At 38.9% G+C, this 22,358-nt stretch overlaps 1 protein-coding gene across 1 annotated transcript in view; it reads right to left on the bottom strand.

The window, feature by feature from the left end:
* LOC150078522 (apical endosomal glycoprotein-like) overlaps nucleotides 1-20,852 on the bottom strand; it is a 146,338-nt gene extending 125,486 nt beyond the window's left edge. The window contains exons 1-2 of the mRNA XM_090384592.1: nucleotides 20,804-20,852; nucleotides 20,287-20,421 (exon numbers count right to left, since the gene is read on the bottom strand). Of these exons, the coding sequence (XP_090240718.1) occupies nucleotides 20,287-20,421; nucleotides 20,804-20,852 (184 nt within the window). The remainder of the gene's footprint in view (nucleotides 1-20,286; nucleotides 20,422-20,803) is intronic.
* Between the last annotated feature and the right edge of the window lie 1,506 nt (nucleotides 20,853-22,358).

The following is a 22,358-nucleotide window of genomic DNA, read 5'->3' as shown; positions in this document are numbered from 1 at the left end:
TTTCTTGCATCATATACCTCTCTACTAATGCTAATGCTAATATGGCATCTGTATTGTGCCTCCAAATCCAGTTGTAGTTTTAAAGTTAGGACCTACACGGTCAGGTTTGAAACTGTACTGTAAGCCCTGGAGATGGCCAGTAACATGGCCCTTTGTGCTTGTAGTAGCTGCTTTTGTAGAGCTTGTTTTGTTACTCTGTCTGTCTGCCTGTGCTACTGCTGCTGTTGTTGGTAGGTCATGATAGGTAGAAAGAGACAGTCATAATAAATTTTGTGTCCTGCCTTTAAGGCCCCAGTTTTTCCTGGTGACTTTAGTTAACAAGGTCACATAGTTTTTGGCTTTCCTTTTCTAGTTTTGTTTATGTGTGAGAAAACTTAGTTTCTCATCCAGTATGATTCTCAGATACAGTATTTGATTTTCTATGTGTATTTGATTGCTTCATTTTGATATTTGGTAGAAGGTTGCCTGTTTACATATATTTTGTCTTTGAGTAGCATTTGACATGTTTTTGATGATGTGGAGACTTTTAATTTATGTACTGTGCACAAGTCTGCCAAGACATTTAGTATGTTATTGGATACATCTTCCAATTTTCAACTGGAGTTTCCTGCCAGGAGTAAAATCAAATCATCTGAGTATGTGACACAGGTAATATTGGAATACTTCTTCTAACTCAGGAGTAAAATATTACATTTCAACAGAGGATCTCCAGGATTGATCCTTGAGGACACCCTATAGTGATCTACTTAATGATTTTCTTTTGTTTTGACCTATCAATTAAACCTCTGTCTTCAAAGTAACTTGTGAGGAGTTAATACAGCATGATGGATACGCCAGTATCTCAGAACCTCTCAAGGGTATTGTCCACAAAGAGAACCTCTTGGTATTTGGAACTTCTTTCTGCTTGAGATTTCAGGATGTATCCTCTACATTTACTAAAGTCCCATTCATTCTCGGATATTGTCTGCTCTAGAACAGGGTGAGCCAAGCCAGAGGAATGGTCACCCATCTGATGTTTCTATTGACACTATTTATGAAGTTGCCTCAAATGTGAAAAGCTTCGATAAAATCCTGTCCTTTCTGGTTGTGGACCACATTGAGAATTTCAGGTTCTATGTTAAATCCTTGGTTCTCAGTAGTGGAATAGGAAGTTATGTCACTGCCTATTCCATATGTTATGTCACATTCCAACTGTAGTTAACAGTCAAGATGAAAATTCGTTCACCTTGTGGGAAGTGGGGGGGGGTTGATGTCAGAAGAATGTAATAGTTATTTTGGGCTTTTTCATCCCATGACATAGACATCAACATTGTTATCATTTGGGTATCATGTTAATGGTTTTATTTATATTGCGGTAGGATAAGAAGATGAACTGGGGTTGCTGTTGGGTGTTTTTATGTGGGTAGGTAGGGGGCAGAAATTAACAATGGTGCTGTCTATTACTCAGGTCACGTGTGTTTTAGATGACTGTGCCAACTCCTTCTGTGGTAAAAACCTAATGAAATATTAACAGTATCAACAGTGTTGATGTTTTTGCTTTACAGAATAAAACCTGAAATATCTCCTCTGTTCTTCTAATTCATTTCCTTTCCATAAGATGAGAGATGCAGTTTACTGCCTTCAATGTGAATATACAAATTACTATATAGGCACTTTGTAAACTACAGAAGAGGACACGCACGTGCACACACACACACACCAGAAAGAACCTTAACAAAGTGACACAGCCTAACACTGCATGATTACCACGGGTTTAGCATTAGGGAGACTAAAGTTCCCAATGTGGGCCATCACTGAAAAAGGCAGGACTTCATGGGAGCTTTTCACACTCAAGTAAACTTGGTAAATATCATCAACAGTGCTTGTATGTACTGGATAACCATCATACCCCCATCCCCATCCTCATCCTGTTCCAGAAGAAACAATATCTTACAATAACAAAGGTTAGGCAAGCAAAGGCAGATTACGAGAAATTATTTGCAAAGGATGCAAAGAAAAACATCAAAAAGTTCTTTACTTATGTAAACTCTAGAAAAAAAGGTATGAATCAAATTGGACCACTTAGCATAGATGGGTTGGCTATTGATGATCATGCTCAGGTAGCTGATAAACTGAATGACTATTTTGCATCTACATTCACACATGAGGAGTTATTCAATGAGAGAAGTGCCAGAAGTTTATCAAACTTTAACAGGGAGCTAAGTGATTTTGTAATAACTGAGAGCAAAGTGGAGGAGAAATTGTTGAAGTTAAAAATAAAAAAGGCACCTGGGGTGCATGGGATCTATCCAGTTATATTAAAGAGGGCAGCAAAGGAGGTAAGCAAACCTTTAGCCATAATTATGAGAGCTTCCTTGGACTCAGAGGGAGGTCCTCATGGACTGGAGGTGTGCAAATGTATCGCCAATTCACAAAGGGGATTCAAAAGGAGACATAAGTAACTACAGACCTGTTAGTTTAACTTGTGTTCTGGGGAAAATAATGGAGTCACTGGTTAAAGAAGCATTGCAGGATCATCTAGACAAGACTACAGTAATAGTTAAGACACAGCATGGGTTTGTTAAAGCGAGGTCTTGTCTGACCAATTTGATTGTATACTATGTGGTCACAAAGGAACTAATTGCAAATATAATTTTGATATCATTTACTTGTATTTCAGGAAAGCTTTTAATACTGTTGCACATAGAAGATTACTGTACAAATTGGAGATATATGCCATTAAGGGTAAGTTTCTACAATGGATAAAGAGATGGTTGAGTGGAAGACAACAGAGAGTGGTAATCAATGGACACTGCTCTTCGTGGACAAATGTTATTAGTGGAGTTTCCCAGTGCTAGTTCAGTGCTGGGCCCATTATTGTTTTGTGTATTCATCAATGATATTGATGAAGGTATATCAGGATTAATGCCCAAGTCTGCAGATGATACAAAGGATGGCAAGGTTGTTAATGACAGTAAAGACAGTATGCTACTGCTACTGCAACTGGATCTAGATAAGTTGGACAAATGGGCTGAAAAGTGGCAACTGAAGTTTAACATTGACAAATGCAAAGTAGTGCATATGGGTAGCAATAACCCAAGAGAAACGTACCGACTGTATGGTACTACACTCGGGGAAGTGGAAAGTGAAAAAGACCTGGGGATAATTGTGCAATCAAATATGAAGTTTGCTGAGCAGTGCAGACAGGCTGCCAGGGCAGGTCATGGAGTCTTGTCAATGATATATACGAATTTTGTTAGCAGGGACAGGAATGTTAATTATTCCATTGTACAAGGCAATGGTCAGGCCACACCTAGGGTACTGTGTACACGTCTGGAGGCCTCATTTTAGGAAGGATGTACATTTGCTAAAATGAGTACAAAGAATGGCAACAAGATTGGTGAGGGGAACAAATGGGTGCTCTTACCAAGTTGTTGTTGTTGTTGTTTTGGGGGGCTTTACAGTGCAAGGACAGCAAAGGCCATAATGCGCCTAACTATGGTGATGTTAAATCTTGAATTGCATCTGTATTGGTGTGTCTCCTAGTAGATCAGAAATGCTGAGAGAGGTGTTCGTCGTGGGAAATGAGATAAATATAGCTTGTTGCTGAATACTGTACTTGGGACAATCAATAAGTAGATGGTGGACAGTGAGCTGAGTGTTGCAGTTTGTACACAGTGGTGGGTCAGTGGCTGCCAGCAAATAAAGATGTGTCAGGTGTGTGTGGCCTATCCTTAATCGGGCTAATACGACTTCTTCATGTCGGTTCTCACGGATACTAGATCTCCATGGTTTTAGATTTTTTTTATGCCAAGTAGCTTATTGTTGGCTTGATTCTGCCAGATATGTTGCCATAGTTCAAGGCATCGCTTATTTATAATGTACTTATAGTCAGATATAGGTGTAGTGAAGGATTGGTCTATAGGATCAGTAGCAGTTTTGGCAGCTAGGTCGGCCTGTTCGTTTCCAGAAATGCCAGCGTGACCAGGGATCCAACATAAGAGAACCTGTTGTTTCTTCTGGTTCAACTTGGTCAGAGTATTCCAGATCTGTCTAAGTAAAGGGTTATCATTTTTTGTATTGTGTTGTATAGCTTGGATAGCACTAATGGAGTCGGTATAAATAACGCTGTGCAGTCTAGTTCTTGAGAGTGTGTAGTTTAAGGCTATGTGGATAGCACAGAGTTCTGCAGTATAGCTGCTACATTCAGTGGGGAGTTTTTTGGTCAAAGTAATGTTAGAAAATACTGCTGCTGCACCAACATGCTTTTCAGTTTTAGATCCATCTGTGTAGATCGGTGTGTACTGGCCGTGCTGGGTTCTCAGTGTGGCATGTATTTGTAGCAAGTTCTGTTGGGACATGGTGCGTTTTACCCAGGCTGTGAATGAAAAGTCACACGGCGGTATATGATACATCCATGGCGGGACTGCATGAGAGGCAGTAGGCTGTATCTTACTCAGGTCAATTTGCCAGTCAACTTGTAGTGAGCGAAGACGTATCCCAGTTGGTGGGTTTATTGATGGGTAAGCTCTATAAAGGTTTTCCCATTTAGGATAGAAAACATCATTCCAAGTGGAGTGGTTTGGATGCCCTTTGAGTTTTGCGGCATAATTTAATAAAAGCATTTGTCTCCGTAGCTGTAAGAGTGTTTCATGCGCTTCGGTATATAGGCTCTGAACTGGTGATGTACGGTATGCCCCCAGTGCAAGACGAAGAGCGCTGTGGTGTACAGGATCAAGCCAATGTAAAGCGCTTGGTCTAGCAGAGCTATATACGACAAAACCATAATCCAGACGTGACCGTATTAGTGCACGGTAGAGATGTAGCAGCGTGTAACGGTCAGCTCCCCACGTTGTGCCCGATAGAACTCTTAAAATGTTAAGCTTTTTAAGACAGTTAGTCCGGAGCGTTTTTATATGATCAAGGAAAGTGAGTTTTTGGTCGAATATCACACCCGGAAAGCGGACACTAGGGACCACTGGTATGACTGATTTTCTAGTCTAAGTTCCGGATGTTGGTGTAGGTTACGCTCTCTACAGAAGTGTATCCCAACTGTTTTTTGGTGTGAGAGACGAAAACCATCGTTTTGGGACCATTTAGCTATTTTGTTGATAGCACATTGCAACTGCCTTTCTATCATTCGCATGTTAGGCGAATGGCATGCGATACTGAAGTCATCAGCATACAGGGTAGTGGATATCGTTTGTGGTGGGTTGTGTGTTATTGAATTCATTATTATACTAAAGAGAGTAGCACTTAGCACTGACTCTTGTGGTACTCCTTCTTCCTGGATGAATTTTGAAGATAAGTGGTTGTGAACTCTAACTTGAAATGAGCGGCAATGCAGGAAGTTTCTGATAAACTGTGGTAGGTGTCCGCGAAATCCCAGATTATATAGGGTTCGCATAATACCATATCTCCAAGAAGTGTCAAAGGCTTTTTCGATGTCAAAGAAGACCATTGCAAGATGTTCTTTTCGGACGAAAGCATCCGAATGTTTATTTCTGTCTTGATCAAAAGGTCAAGAAGGATCTACCTTCCCGGAAACCACATTGCACAGGATTTAGGAGATCATTTTGAGCTAGAAACCAGGTTAGTCGGGCGTTAACCATTTTTTCCATGACCTTGCTCATACAGCTAGTGAGTGCAATAGGTCGATAATGTTGCGGATTTGTAGGGTCTTTGCCTGGTTTTGGAAAAGCCAGAATGTACGCATGATGCCATTTGTCGGGGAACGTGTTTTCTTTGAATATTCTGTTATAGAGGAGTAACAGAGTCTTGAGAGCCGGTTCGGTGAGTTCTGCTATCATGATGTAGTGGATTCCATCTGGCCCTGCTGCACTGAGTTTATTAGACGATAGAGCATGATGCAACTCTGACATTGTGAAAGGGAGATGATACGCAGAAATTGATGCTGATTCAAAATTGATACGTTTTTTTTTCAGCTTGTGCTTTGTGTGCCTGAAAATATTGCGAGTATGATGTTGCGGCTGATATATTCATGAAAGCTTTACCCAGGGTGTTTGCGATATCCTCAGGTTTTGTGATATCTTGGCCATTGACAGTGAGCATGCGACAGTTGACACGTAGGTGTTTTGCGTACATCCGCTGTATTTTTGCCCATATTGTTTGAGTTTTTGTCGTGCTTGTAATTGTGGATGCGAAGCGTCTCCATGCTTCCCTTCTGCTACTCTGCCTGACTCGTTTTGCCCTTGCTCTTGCCTGTTTAAAGCGGATGAGGTTTTCTGTTGTTGGGAACTTCCTGAAGACGTTCCATGCTTTGTTCTTCTGTTTTTTAGCTGCATTACATTCATCATTCCACCACACTTTTGATTTGGCTGATATTTTTGTGGATTGTTTTGGAATTGCTTTGTCTGCTGCCTGCAGTATTTGATTAGATATGTATTCTACTGCCAGGTTTATGGATGTTTGTTGGATCTGGTTTTCTTCTAGTATTGCTAGCTGCTTGTACACATCCCATTCAGCTTTTGAAAAGTTCCATTTGGGGATCCGATAAGAAAGGTGGGGAATGCTTGTGTTAATGCGACATATCACAGGATAATGATCACTGCCCAGCGGATTGCTGTGAATAGTCCATCCAAATAGAGGATATATGGTTGCTGTACACAGAGAGACATCAATAGCTGATGTAGATCCTGTCGGAAGATGTGTATAGGTGTGAGCCCCATTATTGAGAGTTATCAGATTCTGTTGATCGAGTAATTTTTCAATGATTTGTCCACGCTTGTCCAGATTGTGGTTTCCCCACAGCGGATGGTGACTGTTGAGGTCTCCTAAGATACAGTAGGGTTTAGGAAGTTGTATTACTAATTCTTCTAAATCGGCATGGCTTATATTTTGGTTAGGTGGCAAGTATAGTGAGACTATGGTTAAATCAAAGTTAATATTGACTCGTGCAGCAACTGCCTCAAGGTTTGTTTTTAGCGGGAGTGGCTTTGAGGGTATCTGGGCGTTGATGATCAATGCTACTCCTCCATGGGCAGGATTGTTCGAATTTTGTGCAACACGATCTTGACGATGTATTTTGTATTTCCGAAGGGAAACATTTATATTTGTTGTCAGATTGGTTTCCTGTAAGCAAAAGGCAATAGGGTCATATTGTGAAAGAAGATCTTGGAGGTCGGACAAGTTACTGTGATAGCCTCTGCAGTTCCACTGTAAGAAAGTAAGCATTATTTGGGTTTAGTGGAACCCTCGACTTCTTTTCGAGGGACAGAAGATTTGCCTCGGTCAAGTTTACCTTTCCCCTTCTTTGGGAAATAAGGTTTCCCTGTATCCATATCCTCATTGGAGAACAGTTCTAGAACCTGTTCGTTGTGATTCAAATTGTCTTCTGAGTCCATGTATTCTGTTTGGTTTGAGTCAGGAGTAGTAGATACTGTGGTATTCTGTTGAATGGCATCAGGTTGTACTGAGATTGGCATATTTATGGCTTTGCTTTGTTTGTTTGTTTTTCGTTTGGGGCGTTGGTACTGGGGACAACAATGACCTTGCCCATTCAGCTAGTGATTTACTTGGTGGTATAGTTACTTCCGTTTGGGTAGAAATTGATATGTGTTTTGTGGTTATTTGTGCATAAGTGGGCTTATTAGTATTTGGAACCGGTAGGGATTTTTTGGCCTCTTGGTAGGTTACGTTATGTTCGGTTTTGTACCGCTGTATCTTTTTTTCACGCTGCCAAAGGGAACACTCTTTGGAATATGCTGGGTGTGCCTCTTTACAGTTCAGACAGATTGGTCTTGTAGCTGTGCAGTCAGTACTAATGTGTTCAATGGATCCACACGTGGCACAGGCAGCTACTCCTCTGCAGACTGTCTATGAGTGCCCAGATTTCTGGCATTTATAGCAGCGTAATGGGTTCGGGATGTACGGTTTAACTCGGCAGTTATGGTAGCCTGCTTTTATCACTGTTGGTGGCTTGGGATTGTCAAAAGTAAGTATTATGTTCCGTGTAGGAACTAGTATGCCATCTTTCTTTGTCATAATTCATCTGACATTAATGATTCCTTGGTCGTGTAATTCTTGTTTTAGTTCTTCATCTGACATGTTCATGAGATCCCATTCGGTGATGACACCTCTTGACATGTTCAGGGAAATGTGGGGTGAAACGGTGATAGAAGTTCCACCAAAAGTTTTCAGTTTTTGTAGTTGCTCAGCCTGTCGAGCAGTGGCAACTTCAACTAGTAGGTCACCTGATCTTAGACGACGAACTGTCTTTGGAGTTCCTATTGTGCTTTCTAGGCATTTCTGCACCAGAAATGGAGAGAGCTTTCCAACTGGTTGTTCTTCAGTTGAATGAATAATCAAGAAGGTTGGAGTTCAGATTCTGCCTACGTCAGTCTTTTGACGTTTTGCTGCAACAGAACCAGACTCCTCTTGTTCTTGCCTTGTCAAGGTTTCTTCTATGCACCCAGTGTTTTTCTGGGTTTTACGGACTTCTTGCTCCATTTCGCCCTGGAAGGGAGATCTTTTCCCCTCCAGGTTACCGGCCCCGCCACATGGAGGCAGGAGCAGTGCCACCTTTGTGACCAAGCGGTAGTGGGTTAGTAGTAATGCAAATAAAAGAAAAAAAAGAAAGAAGGTTACTTTTCCTCCTGTTCAAGTAAAGTGATTTCTTTACTGAAGCTTATTTAATTGATTGTTAGTGTAATGCTGTAAATAAAGAAGACGATTTTATTTATTCAAGAGAGCGCAAATTCACTGGCAAAGACACTTGATCACAAAATCGCTTGGCAACTGGGGCCGCTCTTACCAAGAAAGGCTTAAGTTCTGCAAATTGCAGTGCCCGGAGAATAGGCACCTGCGAGGTGATCCGATTGTCTTTCCTCAATTTGAATCTATACCCCTTCAGGTTCTTAATCTGAGAAGAGGAAGAATCCCATCAGCTGATGGGATTCTTCCTCTTGCTCAGATTAAGGAGCTGAAGGGGTATAGATTCAAATTGAGGAAAGACAGTTGTAGAATAGATGTGCAGAAATTTGCCTTTAGCCAGCAGGTGATTGATTGGTGGAACAGACTTCCATCTTTTGTTGTGGAAGTTGATAGCCTAAATAAATGTAAGGCTGAGCTGGACAGGTATTTCAAATGGGAGGGGGGGGGTTCCCTTTGGCTGATGCTGCATAAGCTGCATTGTATGCCTCTCATAAGCTGCATTGTATGCCTCTACTAATGCTAATTACCGATGTTGAAATGGGTATTTAGTAGCACAAGGGTTACCATGGCCATACTGTGCCTTTCAAAGCATTTTGTGCAATTTTTTGGCCTAAGTCAAAAGCCAGATATAACTAAATTTTGCAATGAGAAATGAATATGGGTCCAATTCATTTCAGAAATGTAGTGTTCACATCTTCCACTATTACCTTTAAGGTGTGAAAGGATCTTGCAGATGAGAACATGGATGGACTTGGATCTTGCAGGTAATAGACATGCAAGTATGTAGTTTATGAGAATATGGTTTGCTGAGAGCGGAGAGAGTGGCAACGTTAACACTGGAATTTATGCATTCACGGCAAAGATAGCTTCTTTTCCACTGAGCAGTATGTGTGATTTTTGTTTTATCTTCAAGAGCTTGTTGCTGTCCTCCATGAGAGTAATTTTGCCACTAGTCACTTATTTGAAGAGGGATTTGTTCCAGTTCTATCGATGACGGGGGGCACCTCCGTAGCCAGATGGGCAGGAGCAGCAGTGCGTAGCACACGCTTCTTGATTAGACCGGGGTTTGAGCCCGTGACCACCAAATACGGAGGATGTATAAAGGTCAGGGAATGACCACCGCATATCCCTGGAGCAATATGGCCTTAGTTGCTAATGCTCCTAAAACCCAAATAACAAACAAATGATGACTGGGGGAATTTCTAAAGGTCTCTCTCTCTCTCTCTCTCTCTCTCTTCAATCAGGGATGTAGTTAGCAGCTGATATTGGGGTTCATGAGCTATGCCGGGTTTTTTATCCTGATTTGCAAGATGCAACTGACCTATAAACACACACTTATACAAACATAATACGCAATGGAACAATACAGTCTAATCACTGATACTCCTAAAAAAATCAAAAGAGTTTGTTATTAGTTGGGGCTTGGCATATTTGTGCCCAGTAAGCATGAAAAGCTGTTCAATAATAGCACTGAAATCAATAAAAACTTTTATTCGAGATGTAACTGTTTCAACTATTTTCAGCGATCAGAATGAATCAGTTGGGATTGAGCAAAACGTAACTGTTTGCTGCATTTCTTAAAATTAAATTAGTATAAATGTAATTGAATTCAAGGTGGGTTGACATAAACAGTTCTGTTTTGTAAAGCAGTTCTTGCACTTTGAGAATCAGTACAAATATAATTTAAATAAGAAGGATGCTTTTAAGTATTTCACTACTAGCTTTACTGCATATAGTTCAAAAGTTTATTTTCTATGTTCAGGGGAAAGATGTACCAAGATGATTTTTTCAGAAAGTCTGCTGCTGCACCTGCAGACATATTAGATTTTTAGCCATCCATATATATTTGAGAATTCAGAATAGTCTCATGAACCTGAAGAAGCATAATATTAAGATTTGCAAGGGATCACTTTCCTCGCTGAATTAAATAAAATATTTATTGAAGGTTGGCAAGTATTTAAATCTTGGTTGGTAAGCTGTACATATTTTACATATTTCATGAAGGATTTCATTAAAATATACATTCCAACACTGAGATAATTCTTGCAATATAATGCAAGCAAACTCATTTGCCTTGAGTTTATTTCTATAAAGCATTGTATAGTTCATATTAAAAAGATACGAGTGAACAAAATGCAAAAGGTCAGCTCTGAACTCTGACTGCACAGTTGAGCAGTAGCATCTTCCTCCTATAATGAAGAGGAGGTTCATGCCCCTCACTACATAAACTTTTGACTGGAGAAGTTCTAAATGCACCCAGAGTAATTCTGAGAGAAGTGTACTAAATAGTATTAAGCCATCTCAAGGTAGTACTTTCTCTAGCAGAGGCATAATTGGTTCACCATAATTCAGATAGGATCTGATTAGAGCTTGATATAGGTGAAGTAAGAAAGATTACACAGTCACTTCCCCATGGCTTGTTTTAAATACTTTTGAGTAAACTCATTTTCTTTGAACAGTTGGTGCATATCTGTTTTATGTTTCAAAAAGTTAAGTTTATTATTCAGAATCAGGCCACAAAGCATATGCTGTTTGAAAGTGGGTTCACAAAACTAGCCAGTACAGTTCAGTTTCAGGATGCATTTTATTCCTGCTTCAAAGGTGTACTGCAGACAATTTTTGCTTTGATAATTAATATCCATTCTGTATTTTAAAAAAAAGTAAATTTTATTTACTGAGACCTGAATCTGTTTTTAAATATAGCTGATAAACTGAGGGTGGTAAGAGAGAGAGAGAGAGAGAGAGAGAGAGAGAGAGAGAGAGAGCGAGAGAGAGAGAGATCATTAGTATAGAGATGGGATTCAACTGTATTTAAAATGTTTTTTTGTCATATGATTAATTCTGATTGCAAATAGCACTGCACTGAGAATTGAACCCAGCAAAACGTGAAGACAGGAGAGAGAGAGAGAGAGAGAGAGAGAGGAGAGGGCGAAGAGTTGCATTCAAATTAGCATTAGCATTAGTAGAGGCATATGATGCAAGAAAGCAAGCTTATGCAGGATCAGCCAACAAAAAAAAAAAAAAAAAACCACTTCCACTTCACCCCTCTGTTCATTCGAAATACCTATCCAGCTGAGCCTTAAATTTATTTAAGCTATCAACTTCCATGACAAGGGATGGAAGCCTATTCCACCAACCAACTACACGATGGCTAAAGGCAGATTTCCGTACGTCTATCCTACATCTGTCTTTCCTCAATTTGAATTTAGGCCCTCTCAGGTGATTATTCTGAGCAAGAGGAAGACTCCCATCAGCATTGAGCTTGCCCAAACTATTCAAGTCTTTATACACCTCTATCAGATCACCTCACTGGTGCCAAGTCTCCAGACACTGTAATTTGCAAAACTTAAGCCTTTCTTCATAAGAGCACCCCTTTGTTCCATTCACTGATCTTGTTACCCTTCTCTGTACTCGTTCCAGCAGCTCTACATCCTTCTTCAAATGAGATCTCCAGACCTGTATACAGTACTCTAGGTGTGGCCTGACCATTGCCTTATACAAGGGAATAATCAGCTCCTTATCCCTGCTAGAAAAATTCCTGTATATCATTGACAATACACCATGAGCTACTCTTGCAGCCCGTCTGCACTGCTCAGAGAACTTCATATATGCCTGCACAATTACCCCCAGGTCCTTTTCATTCTCTACCACTGTCAATGTAGTATCACAGAATTGATACGTTGCTCTGGGGTTGCTGTTTCCCATATGTAGTACTTTACATTTGTCAATGTTAAACTTCATTTGCCACCTCTCAGCCCATCTGCTCAACTTTCGAGATCCTGTTGCAGCAGCATAATGTCAGTAGTGTCCTTGACAACCCTGCCAACCTTTGTATCATCTGCAAACTTGGACATTAAGCTTGATATACCATCATCAATATCATTCATAAATACAAAAAATAATAATGGACCCAAAACTGAACCCTGAGGGACTCCACTAATAACATTAGTGCACGATGAGCAGTGTCCATTCATTACCACTCTCTGCCTTCTGCCCCTCACCACTCTTTGCCTTCTGCCCCTCAACCATCCCCTCATCCATAGCAGCAATTTGCCTCCAATGCCACACTGCTCCAATTTGTGCAGCAGTCTTCCATGTGGAACAGTATCAAAAGCCTTTCTAAGATCCAAGTATATAATATCAAAGTTATTCCCTACATCCAGTTCTTTTGTGACTGCATCATAGTATCCAATCAAATTGGTCAGGCAAGACTTCCCCTTAACAAAACCATGCTGTGTCCGAGCTATAACTTAAGTCTTGTCAAGATGATCCTGCTGTGCTTCTTTAACAAGTGCCTCCATTAATATTCCTTTTTTTTTTTTTTTTTTTTTTTTATGAAAACCCCAAACACGAAAGGTATCAAAAAAAAAAAAACCTATAGTACTTAGTACCGTGCATGGGTTGAAGGAGAAGTATGGGGAGAGGGGGATGCCCGAAAATTTGCTCTAGAGACTAAACATGGGTTTCACCACTTCAAGCCTCCAATAAGCAAAGTGGTGGTATTTCACCGGTTGATGAAAGTCATCTACCACCTCTGGAACAGAAGTTAAACTCACAGGTCTATAATTACTTGTGTCAGCCTTTGATCCTCCTTTGTGAATTGGGGTCACATTTGCACATCTCCAATCTGTGGGTACCTCCCCTGAGTCCAAGGAAGCTCTCGTAATTATGGCTAAGGGTTTGCTTACTTACTTTGCTGCCGCCTTTAATATAACTGAATAAATCCCATCCACCCCAGGTGCCTTTGTTATGTTTATGTTCAACAATTTCTCCTCGAGTTTACTCTTAGTTATTACAAGATTCTCTAGCTTACTGCCAGAGTTGAATACACCTCTGGCATTCCCCTCACTGAATAACACCTCATGTGTGAATGTCGATGCAAAATATTCATTTAGTTTGTTAGCTACCTGAGCAGGATCATCAACAGTTGACCCATCGATATCAAGTGGACCAATCTGATTCATCCCCTTCCTTCTAGAGTTTACATAAGTAAAGAACTCTTTGCGGTTTTTTTTTGCATCCCATACCAAAGATTTCTCGTAATCTGCCTTCGCCTGCCTAACCTCCTTTGTAATTTGGTTAGAGATGAACTTGTACCTATCATAGGCTTCTGTGTCACATGTTAATTTCTATGTATCCCATGCATTTTTCTTCTCTGCCATATGTCTCATTAGTTCATCTGACATCCATTTAGGCCTAAACCTTGAACAATATTTCTTAGTTGGTATGTAAAGCCTAGTAGCTTCCAAGATAAGTTCTTTCAATGCTTCCCATTTTGAATTTGCTGTTGGTAACATCATCAAATGGTCCCACTGTATAGAATTTAAATACTGTCTCAGTCCATTGTAGTAGCCATTACGAAAGCAATAACCCTTCCCTTTACCCCTAATGGTAGTTACTTCTTTGAGTAAATCCCACTTCAGCACACTGTGATCACTGCCACCTAGTGGTTCCTTTATCTGCAGATTCTTAATGCATGAAGAATCACTACTGATAATCAAATCAAGAGTATTACTCCCTCTAGTTGCCTCCCGAACATGCTGGTGTAGAAAACAATCATCCAATAAATCCACAAAAGCCTTGCTAGTGTGTGAGTGACAAGCCCACAAATTCCAGTCAATATCTGGGAAATTAAAATCCCCCATTATAAGACTCTCTGATTTACTGGCCCACACTATTTCCCTGTACAGTTTCGTATTATACTCATCAGAGTCATTATGCCTATAGCACACTCCTACTCTCAATTTTGATCTCCCAATGTTTATGTCACACCAAGCTGACTCGACACTGCACTGTCCAGCAATGTCGACTGGCTTTACTTCTTTGGATTTTATGTGTTTCTTAACTAATAGCATAACCCCTCCTCCCTTCCTATCCTATCTATCCTTTCTGTAGATGTTGTACTCCCCAAATTCCAGTTCTGCATTCTTTATATCTGTGTGACACCACATCTCTGATATCCCAACTATATCTGCCTTTGATGCTTTGAGCAATAACTCAAATTCATCAAATTTATTTACTAAACTCCTAGCATTGGTGTACACGCAAGTATACATGCACCTGTTTCTATTCTTAGCTACCCTAACACAACCCATGTGTTTACTTGTTCTGGGATGACTCCCAGCAGTTTCTGAAATATCCTGCATCTTATTTTCCAGGCTGCTGCTCATATCAATAGAAGCAGTGCAAGAATCACTTTCACCTCCGCCAGTGGCTACTATTAATCTATTAGTCCTTGCGTCTCCCCAAACTAGCAGTTTTCCGACCCACCTAACACTGCCTCGATAGCATCAGCAAATATTCTTGCACCCTTTCTATTTTAGTGTATCCCATCCCTGTAGAAGCAGTCTCTCCTGTTAACAAGTACAGTCCAGGCTGAAAAAAATTCTACCCCTTGAGCCTTGCACAATCTTTCCAGGGCCGAATTGATTTATAAGGCTCTCATCATATACTCCCTCCTATTGTGTCTGGGCAGAATTGCAGACACTTTCAAATTCAACTCTAATTCACAGCTTTTTTTCAACAGTGACCTGTACTTATTAATTAATTCTGCCGGTGTCCTACTCTTGATATCGTTAGTGCCAATGTGTACAACTATATCACCTTTTGTGCCCTTAAAAGATGATATCTGCTCTACAACGTCATCTACCTTTGCCCCTGGCAGACATACCCTGGTCCTGTTCCACCTATCCTTTTTACAAAGCATGTTCCCCGTTTCCCCTGACAATAGAGTCACCAACAGCTACTAGTTCCTGTGGGACCAATGCATTCTGCCTTGTGGGGCTTGAAAAAGGTAAAAAGGTAAACTGCAGCCATTATCAATCCACTTCAGGATGGAAGCTTCCTAAGCAATTCAAGTTGAGAAAAATGGACCATAATCTGCCACACTGGTCCAGTGTGGGTTGGCAGGTCAACCGTATTTAGCAGTCAGAAGCTTGAATCCTGATCTACTCAAAGAGCATGTACTACTGCACTTCTGTTCCTGTCCACTCAGCTACGGAGGCCTGCATTCGGCCTCCTATCAAGTTCGGATAATGAACTTGATAGGTTCAGTTCTGTAAAACATTCTGAATCAGACATAGAAAATTACTACACAGTTCAAAAGAACATAGGTCTTTCATAAGACCAAAATGGCAGTAATATTGAAAGTTTTCTCTATATGAAAATAAAAACTATTATCAAATTCTAATTTCTTATAAATGCATTTCTTGTATTTGATTCAGCTTTGATCTAAGAAGGACCTTTTTTTTTCAAAAACCATACTGATATCAGTTCCCTGAACTACAGATACCATGTGAGCTCATTATGAATTACTTTTACCTAATATAATTTCCTCAGACAGCTTGTAAGAGAAACAATTGAGCACTAAGAACAAAGGTAGCCATTTGCAGTGAATATTCAGTTATATAGAGTTAATAATAAGTGTAATCTAAGTATTTCAGTGCAACTAGTGCCAATGGTAAATCTTATCAGTACCAGCCTGTCCTATTATTTAATCTATTTATTGATTCTTGCAATACAAACATTGAGGGGATAACTATAAAGGAGAGATAACCATGTGTTAAAATCTGTTTTACACTTTTCTTTTACAGTTTTTATTTTTTGAAAGGATTTATCATACATGGATATTGCTGATACTTGAGAAAGTGATTCTCTTACATTGCACCAATATTATAAGAAGAAGATAGTTCTTGCCCATTCTAGGTCCAGGTTCATAAATGGAGAGATAATTTGAGGAATTTATAACTGAGTGTTCTACTCTTTTACCAGAGTGATCTCTGATCCAAATCTTTATTGATCCATGTCCACATTAGATGATTTTAAGTGTCTCACCCAAACAGAAACTGGCATATGTGCTTTAGCTGTTTGGTGATACAGAAGACTGTCACATGGAACTATGAGTCATATTATTGCTTTGGTCTATTAAATGCAGTTTAGATGTATGCTGAATTAAGGGTAATGATCAATGTGTCAGAGGAAACTGAAACTTTTCTTTGAGTTGTTAATCAGTGATAACTGTAGCTAGCAAAAGCATAGTGTTTTGCCATACTTAATTTAACTGATTTCTTGCTTCCTGATAAGTTACTTTATTTTTAATCTTTTATTATAATTTTTTTTTTCGTAGCTTCCAAAGTTCATAATCTTGAGTATGCTAAATAGTTTCCCTTATAATTAGGACACTGTGAAGTTGGTGCCTTGCATTCTGTTTGTGTAACATTTTTACAAAAATACCGTATAACACATCCAAATGGACATGTTGTAAATTATAGGTTTGGACACATTGTACGATATATCCCTTTGATAATAAAGTCTGTGCTATATTGTACAAAGTTTCACAACCCTGCAGTAGTTGTTGCTGGTGCCAAGACATCAGATAAGGTGTGTTAGTCTGTCCTTAGTTACAGCTAAGAAACACTTTAAAATTTTTTGACTGATACTGGCTCCGACAGTTTGAGAAAAAAATCTTATGGTAAAGCATTATTTCTGTTCATATAAAGTAGGCCAAATAAGTGGACCTGAGTGAAAATTGTTTTCCCAAATGTTTTAAAGTCAAATTCAATAAAGATCCACCAAAAAAGTGGATCTTTGTTGGTGGATCCTTTTATTAAATAAGTCTAGACAGATAGGTTCAATTGTGCCAACATAAAAACAAGTTGAAGAAAACGGTCCTCTGTAGATAACATGAATGTGGGAACAGTGTTTGACAAAAATCATACATTCACCCAGGAAAAGCCAGCAGCATCTAATAAAAGAACTTAGAATGAAAAGAAAGTCTGTTCAAAAAATTATTCATCTGTTATGTGCTTTTTTTGTATCATATGCTGATGAGTCACCAGCTATTAGTACAAGATTTGGAACAAGGACATTTATTTTCTCCACAGTGTTTGGTTTTCATGTTTTCATGTAAGTGTCATGTTATGCTAGCAAGAAAACAAAATGGTTTCTCAGATTTTTAAAAATCAGTTGAGTGTGTCAGGTTTTCTGTGCAGCATTTCTGCCACATGTTTGTTTATTGGCTTGACCCTTTGTTCAAGGTCTGCAAAGATTTTTCAACAGAAATCAGATTTCACAAAATCAGAAATCAGAAAAAAGATTTCACAACAGAAATTTGTCTTTCCATGCAAAGCAGTTCCAATGAGATGGCATTACTCCACACACTGTTAGGGAAAACTGCTGCAGCTTCTCAAATACCTTCCATGGTCCGTAATCTCCAAGAGAATAGACTATCTGTTCCCTCTGAATTTACCTTAACTCACATCCCCCTCCCCCAATATTTGTGGAACATACTGAAGGAACATATCTACAGAGACTCCTGTAACATTAAGCAGCTGAAAGACAATGTCAGACATGTGTTCCATGCAATTTCAAAGGACTGCATTAAGAAACTATCTGATAACTAACAACATCAACATGAAACAGGGAGAATAACTGTTCATAATTACAGGTATTTCTTAGAAATTTGTAAGATGATAAGTTCTACTTTAGATAATTCATAAATAAATAATTCTTCCCTGTTTGTTTTGGTATACTTTATTCTTGCCATACCATATCACCCTGTCATGCTGTCTGAAAGTTACCAAATTTCTGACATTTGTACCATCTTATGGGCTTTGAGATGAATGGTCAAGTATGGCAATTTAAATAACTTGCTTAGACTGAAGTTGGCAGATTTGGTGTACTATAGGTTCAGTTTATGTTATGTTGGTATGAGGGTTTGTTTTCCCCTCAGTTTACTGGTCCCACCAGAGAGAGGCAGAAGTAATGCCACAAATGACTAAGGAGTTAGGTTAGTGGATTAGTTAAACAAAAAATAAAAATGTCTTTACTTTCATGAGTTCACTTAGTATTTTTATGAGCGAAGTCTTCCAAATTTTGTATAATTTGTTAACATTCAAACTAAAAAGAAGACAGGAAGTTTCCTTGCTAGCAAAATGCTTTAGAGAATGCATTAAAATCCCTTGGTCACAGAACATTTGGCAACTGGGAAAAACTAGCGCTCCAGAATATACACAAGCTAGCTCCAGATCCACCACTAGTGGAAATACCCAAAAAAATTGTTTGAACAAAGAGAAGAGAATAACAGCTGCAAACAATAATAATAACAGTAATGTTCAAACTGTGGAGTCTGTATAGTATGGTGCATCATGCAAACTCACTCACCACACAGCAAGCACAGTACAACTGGAGCAGTCTCCCCAGTTTCTATGCCCCCTTCCAGATGTGATTGGCAACTAAGCAAGGGCTTAACCATTTGCACTTAGGCAATGCTCATTTAGAACAATTGATCAAATTCTATGCCTCTTCTCATGGTGACCTGGATTCCTAGGATTACATACTACCACCATTTCACTGCTACCTTATTTTTTGTGCTATCCAGGGTGAAAATTTAATGGCTGAATGCCATGATTATTCTGCTAATGTTTTATTAAGCTTTTACCACAGAAGAAGTAGGAGGGGGAAGTCATCCAAAATGTATGGCTATTGTTAAATTAGTTAATTTATTAAATACATTAATAAATATCAAAAAATGTGCATATAACATGATACAGTGTTTTTTTGATTCAAATAACAGAGCTTCACTATGCAACATTATGAAAGCATAAATTAAAATTAATTATTGTTTATTTTTAAATACAGTTCCCCATATCTTGTTTCATAAGCACATTTTTTGTATTCTGAAATAAAACATTTTATCTGCTTTTTTTTTTTGCAGTTTATCACAATGCACTCAATAATATCACTAACACAATTAAATATATTAAATTACCTTTCAGCAAATACTTTAAGTTTCAAGATTATGATACAATAATGCATAAACAACTCTTTATAAAGAACTCACCTGAAAACAGTAACAAATGTGTGAACAGTGACAGGTTATACAAGAGAATAAACCAGAACTATAAATTAAGCATAATCATATGTGTGAATTGTTGTTTCATCACACCGCAAAAGGACAAATTTTGTTTCCTTATTTATATGTCAGGGATGTCAGAATTTTTTTTTATTTAATAGTAACTATTTTTTGTTTAGAAATTGCAAAAATGATGGGCAAACGCAAGAGTTGTGCTTTCAAATTAAATGAAAACTTGAAATTATTCAAAAGTTTGAAAATGGTGCATTCATTAAATCTCTAAAGAACCATTATAATGTTGGTGATGAAACCATATGTGACATCATAAAAAATAAAGGACAGCATCCTATTGGACAAGCGAGTAGTACGTGTTAAGTTTTTTCATTTTTTCCATGGTTAACCGCGGGTAACGAATCAGCAGATACAGGGAAACAACTGTATTTGAGACCTCTTCATTTCTTCACTATTCTCACACTACTATAGCTGATAGATCATTTTGTCAAACTTACTGCATTATTAACATTTGTATGTACACAAGAAGTTATTTCAATTTGAACACACTATTAAAAGCTTAATAATAATAGTTTGTTCTAGTAATAAAATGATCAAATTCCAAACATGGAGGATATATGAGGCAAACTAAATTATAAGGTTAAAAAAGGTAAATTATATTATGAGTGTGTTCCATACAAAGATTTAACTTGTTCATGCATTACCGGATAATAAAGTTAAATAATGAAAACTTCAAGGGAAAACAAACTATAAAATTTGAATAGCATTACCTTGACTTGAACTGGTTGTGTGATCTTTTTCTGGACCTTTTGATATATGCTGGTTTCTCTTCCAAAAGTAACTGCTATTATCAGGTATTTCTTTAGGAGTCCAACCACAAAGACTACTTTCAAAATCACATAATTCTAACAACACAGAAAAAAATGGGGGAATTAAGTTACAATTAGAAAAGGAAAAAAGAAATAAAACTGAATCATTTGTGTCTATTTTAATGAAAACAATTTGCAAATAAGTCAATAAGAATGAGTAATATGTTATAACATCTCAATTTTTGCAGTTTGTTTGCTGACCAGCATTATTTCACTTTATTTAATACAAAATTAAATAAACAAAAATTACTTATTTCTCAAATGTGATAAGTTCTTATGCCTGAAAAAATCATCCACACCACTTCTACATTTCGGTCCTAACAAAGAAAATTATTATTAGTATTATTATTAAAAACTTGTTCTCCTTTATGGCATTTTTTTCCACCCTCTGAGGGATACTGGTAATTGGCATCAATACCTGTCACAAGGATGGTTGGTTGGTCCTGTAGGATAATGCGAGAAGCCATCTTGCACTATACTACAGGTGTTCAGAATTGCAACTTTCTAGAGTTCCATGTAAGTGGTTTCTGGAAGGCCTATTGCTGCTAAGTTCTTATGGAGGCTCTTTGGCACCACACTAGTGGTTGACATGATCATTACTTGTTCCATATCCCACATACCTTTGAGTTCCTTTCTTAGGTCTGAGTACTTCTTAATCTTTTCTTCATATGTTTTCTGGAGATGTGGTGTTCAGCACTGCTAGGTCGATCAGGTAGGTAGCCATTTCCTTCTTGTCCATGAACGTTATGTCTGGTCTGTTGTGCAGGAGTGTCTTGTCGGTAATTATAGCATGATCTCAGTATAGTCTGTAAGCGGAAGTCTCTAGTATGGGCTGAGACTCATAATTGTAATAAGGTAAACTTTCTTTGATCAGCTGGTATTTTTGTGCTGGCTTCTGATGTATTATCCTGGTGACATGGTCATGTCTGTGAGTGTATTCCATCTAGGTGATCATTCCTGCATCCTATGGTGAAGTGTTGGATTGTTTCTGGAGCCAGGTGGCATCGACAAGAGGTGGCATCTGTTACTCAGGAACCTTTGGTGATGTATTTCCTGTAGTTCCTGGTGTTGATTACCTTATCTTGGATGATGGGTATGAATCAGTTGGTCTTGAAGAAGAGCTTTCCTTTCGTGAACCAAGCAATGGAAAACATCTCATTTATCTAGTTTTGATGAAAGTCACTGTAGTGTCTGCCATGGAGTCTTCTTCACCCATCTCTTTGTCTTTTTTCTTCTGTTTGTGTGAGGGTAGTCTCCTTGCTGAGATTGAGTGTTGTGCACCATTTGTCTATCTTTCTTATGGCTTGGTAGTTTGGTGCTGTGTTTTCCTAGAAGTAATCCTGCAGGTTCTTAATTGCCATCTCCGGTCCAATGAGGTCAGTCAATTTCCTCCCTCCTTCTTTATGGGCTATAATCAGTTTCTCAATGGTTGACCAAGTGGTGATGGCAGCTCTTGGTCATCATTATCCTGGTCAATCACATAATCTCCTCCAGCTTGGCGTTTCCCGCTCTACGATCTCGGAGTATGTTAGTACCAGGAGTGCTTAAGTGCTTATGGCTGTGCCCATGTTCCCACCATTCAGCTCTGATTTTAGCAGGCTTCTCGGTTTCTGATGGTATTTCTCAGTCAGGTAGGCCTTGATCTCCTTGTGTTCTTGTGTCAAAGATGCTCTTCGACAGCTCACGGATTCAGTCAAAAATTCAGCCACCAAATACTTCTTAGTAATATCAGTGGACTTCGCCGGGGCCTTTGACTTGCTCTGGTGGCCAAGTATACTACGAAGACTCAGAGAAGCTAGCGTTCCAACAAATCTTTACAGCTGCATACAGGACTCTCTTCACAACAGAAGTGTTACAGTCAGAAATGCCTATCGACAAGTCTCCAGAAATGTCTACAGAGGATGCCCCCAGGGCTCTGTCCTTGGTCCTTTCCTATGGAATGTGGTCGTGGACGAGTTCTTGAACTTAGACCT

Source organism: Mastigoproctus giganteus, chromosome 11 (genome assembly GCF_048544385.1).
Source record: "Mastigoproctus giganteus isolate SK-2022 chromosome 11, ASM4854438v1, whole genome shotgun sequence".
Taxonomy (NCBI): Eukaryota; Metazoa; Arthropoda; class Arachnida; order Uropygi; family Thelyphonidae; genus Mastigoproctus; species Mastigoproctus giganteus.
Note: the sequence above shows the minus strand (reverse complement) of the source record. Positions and strands in the feature narration are given on the sequence as shown.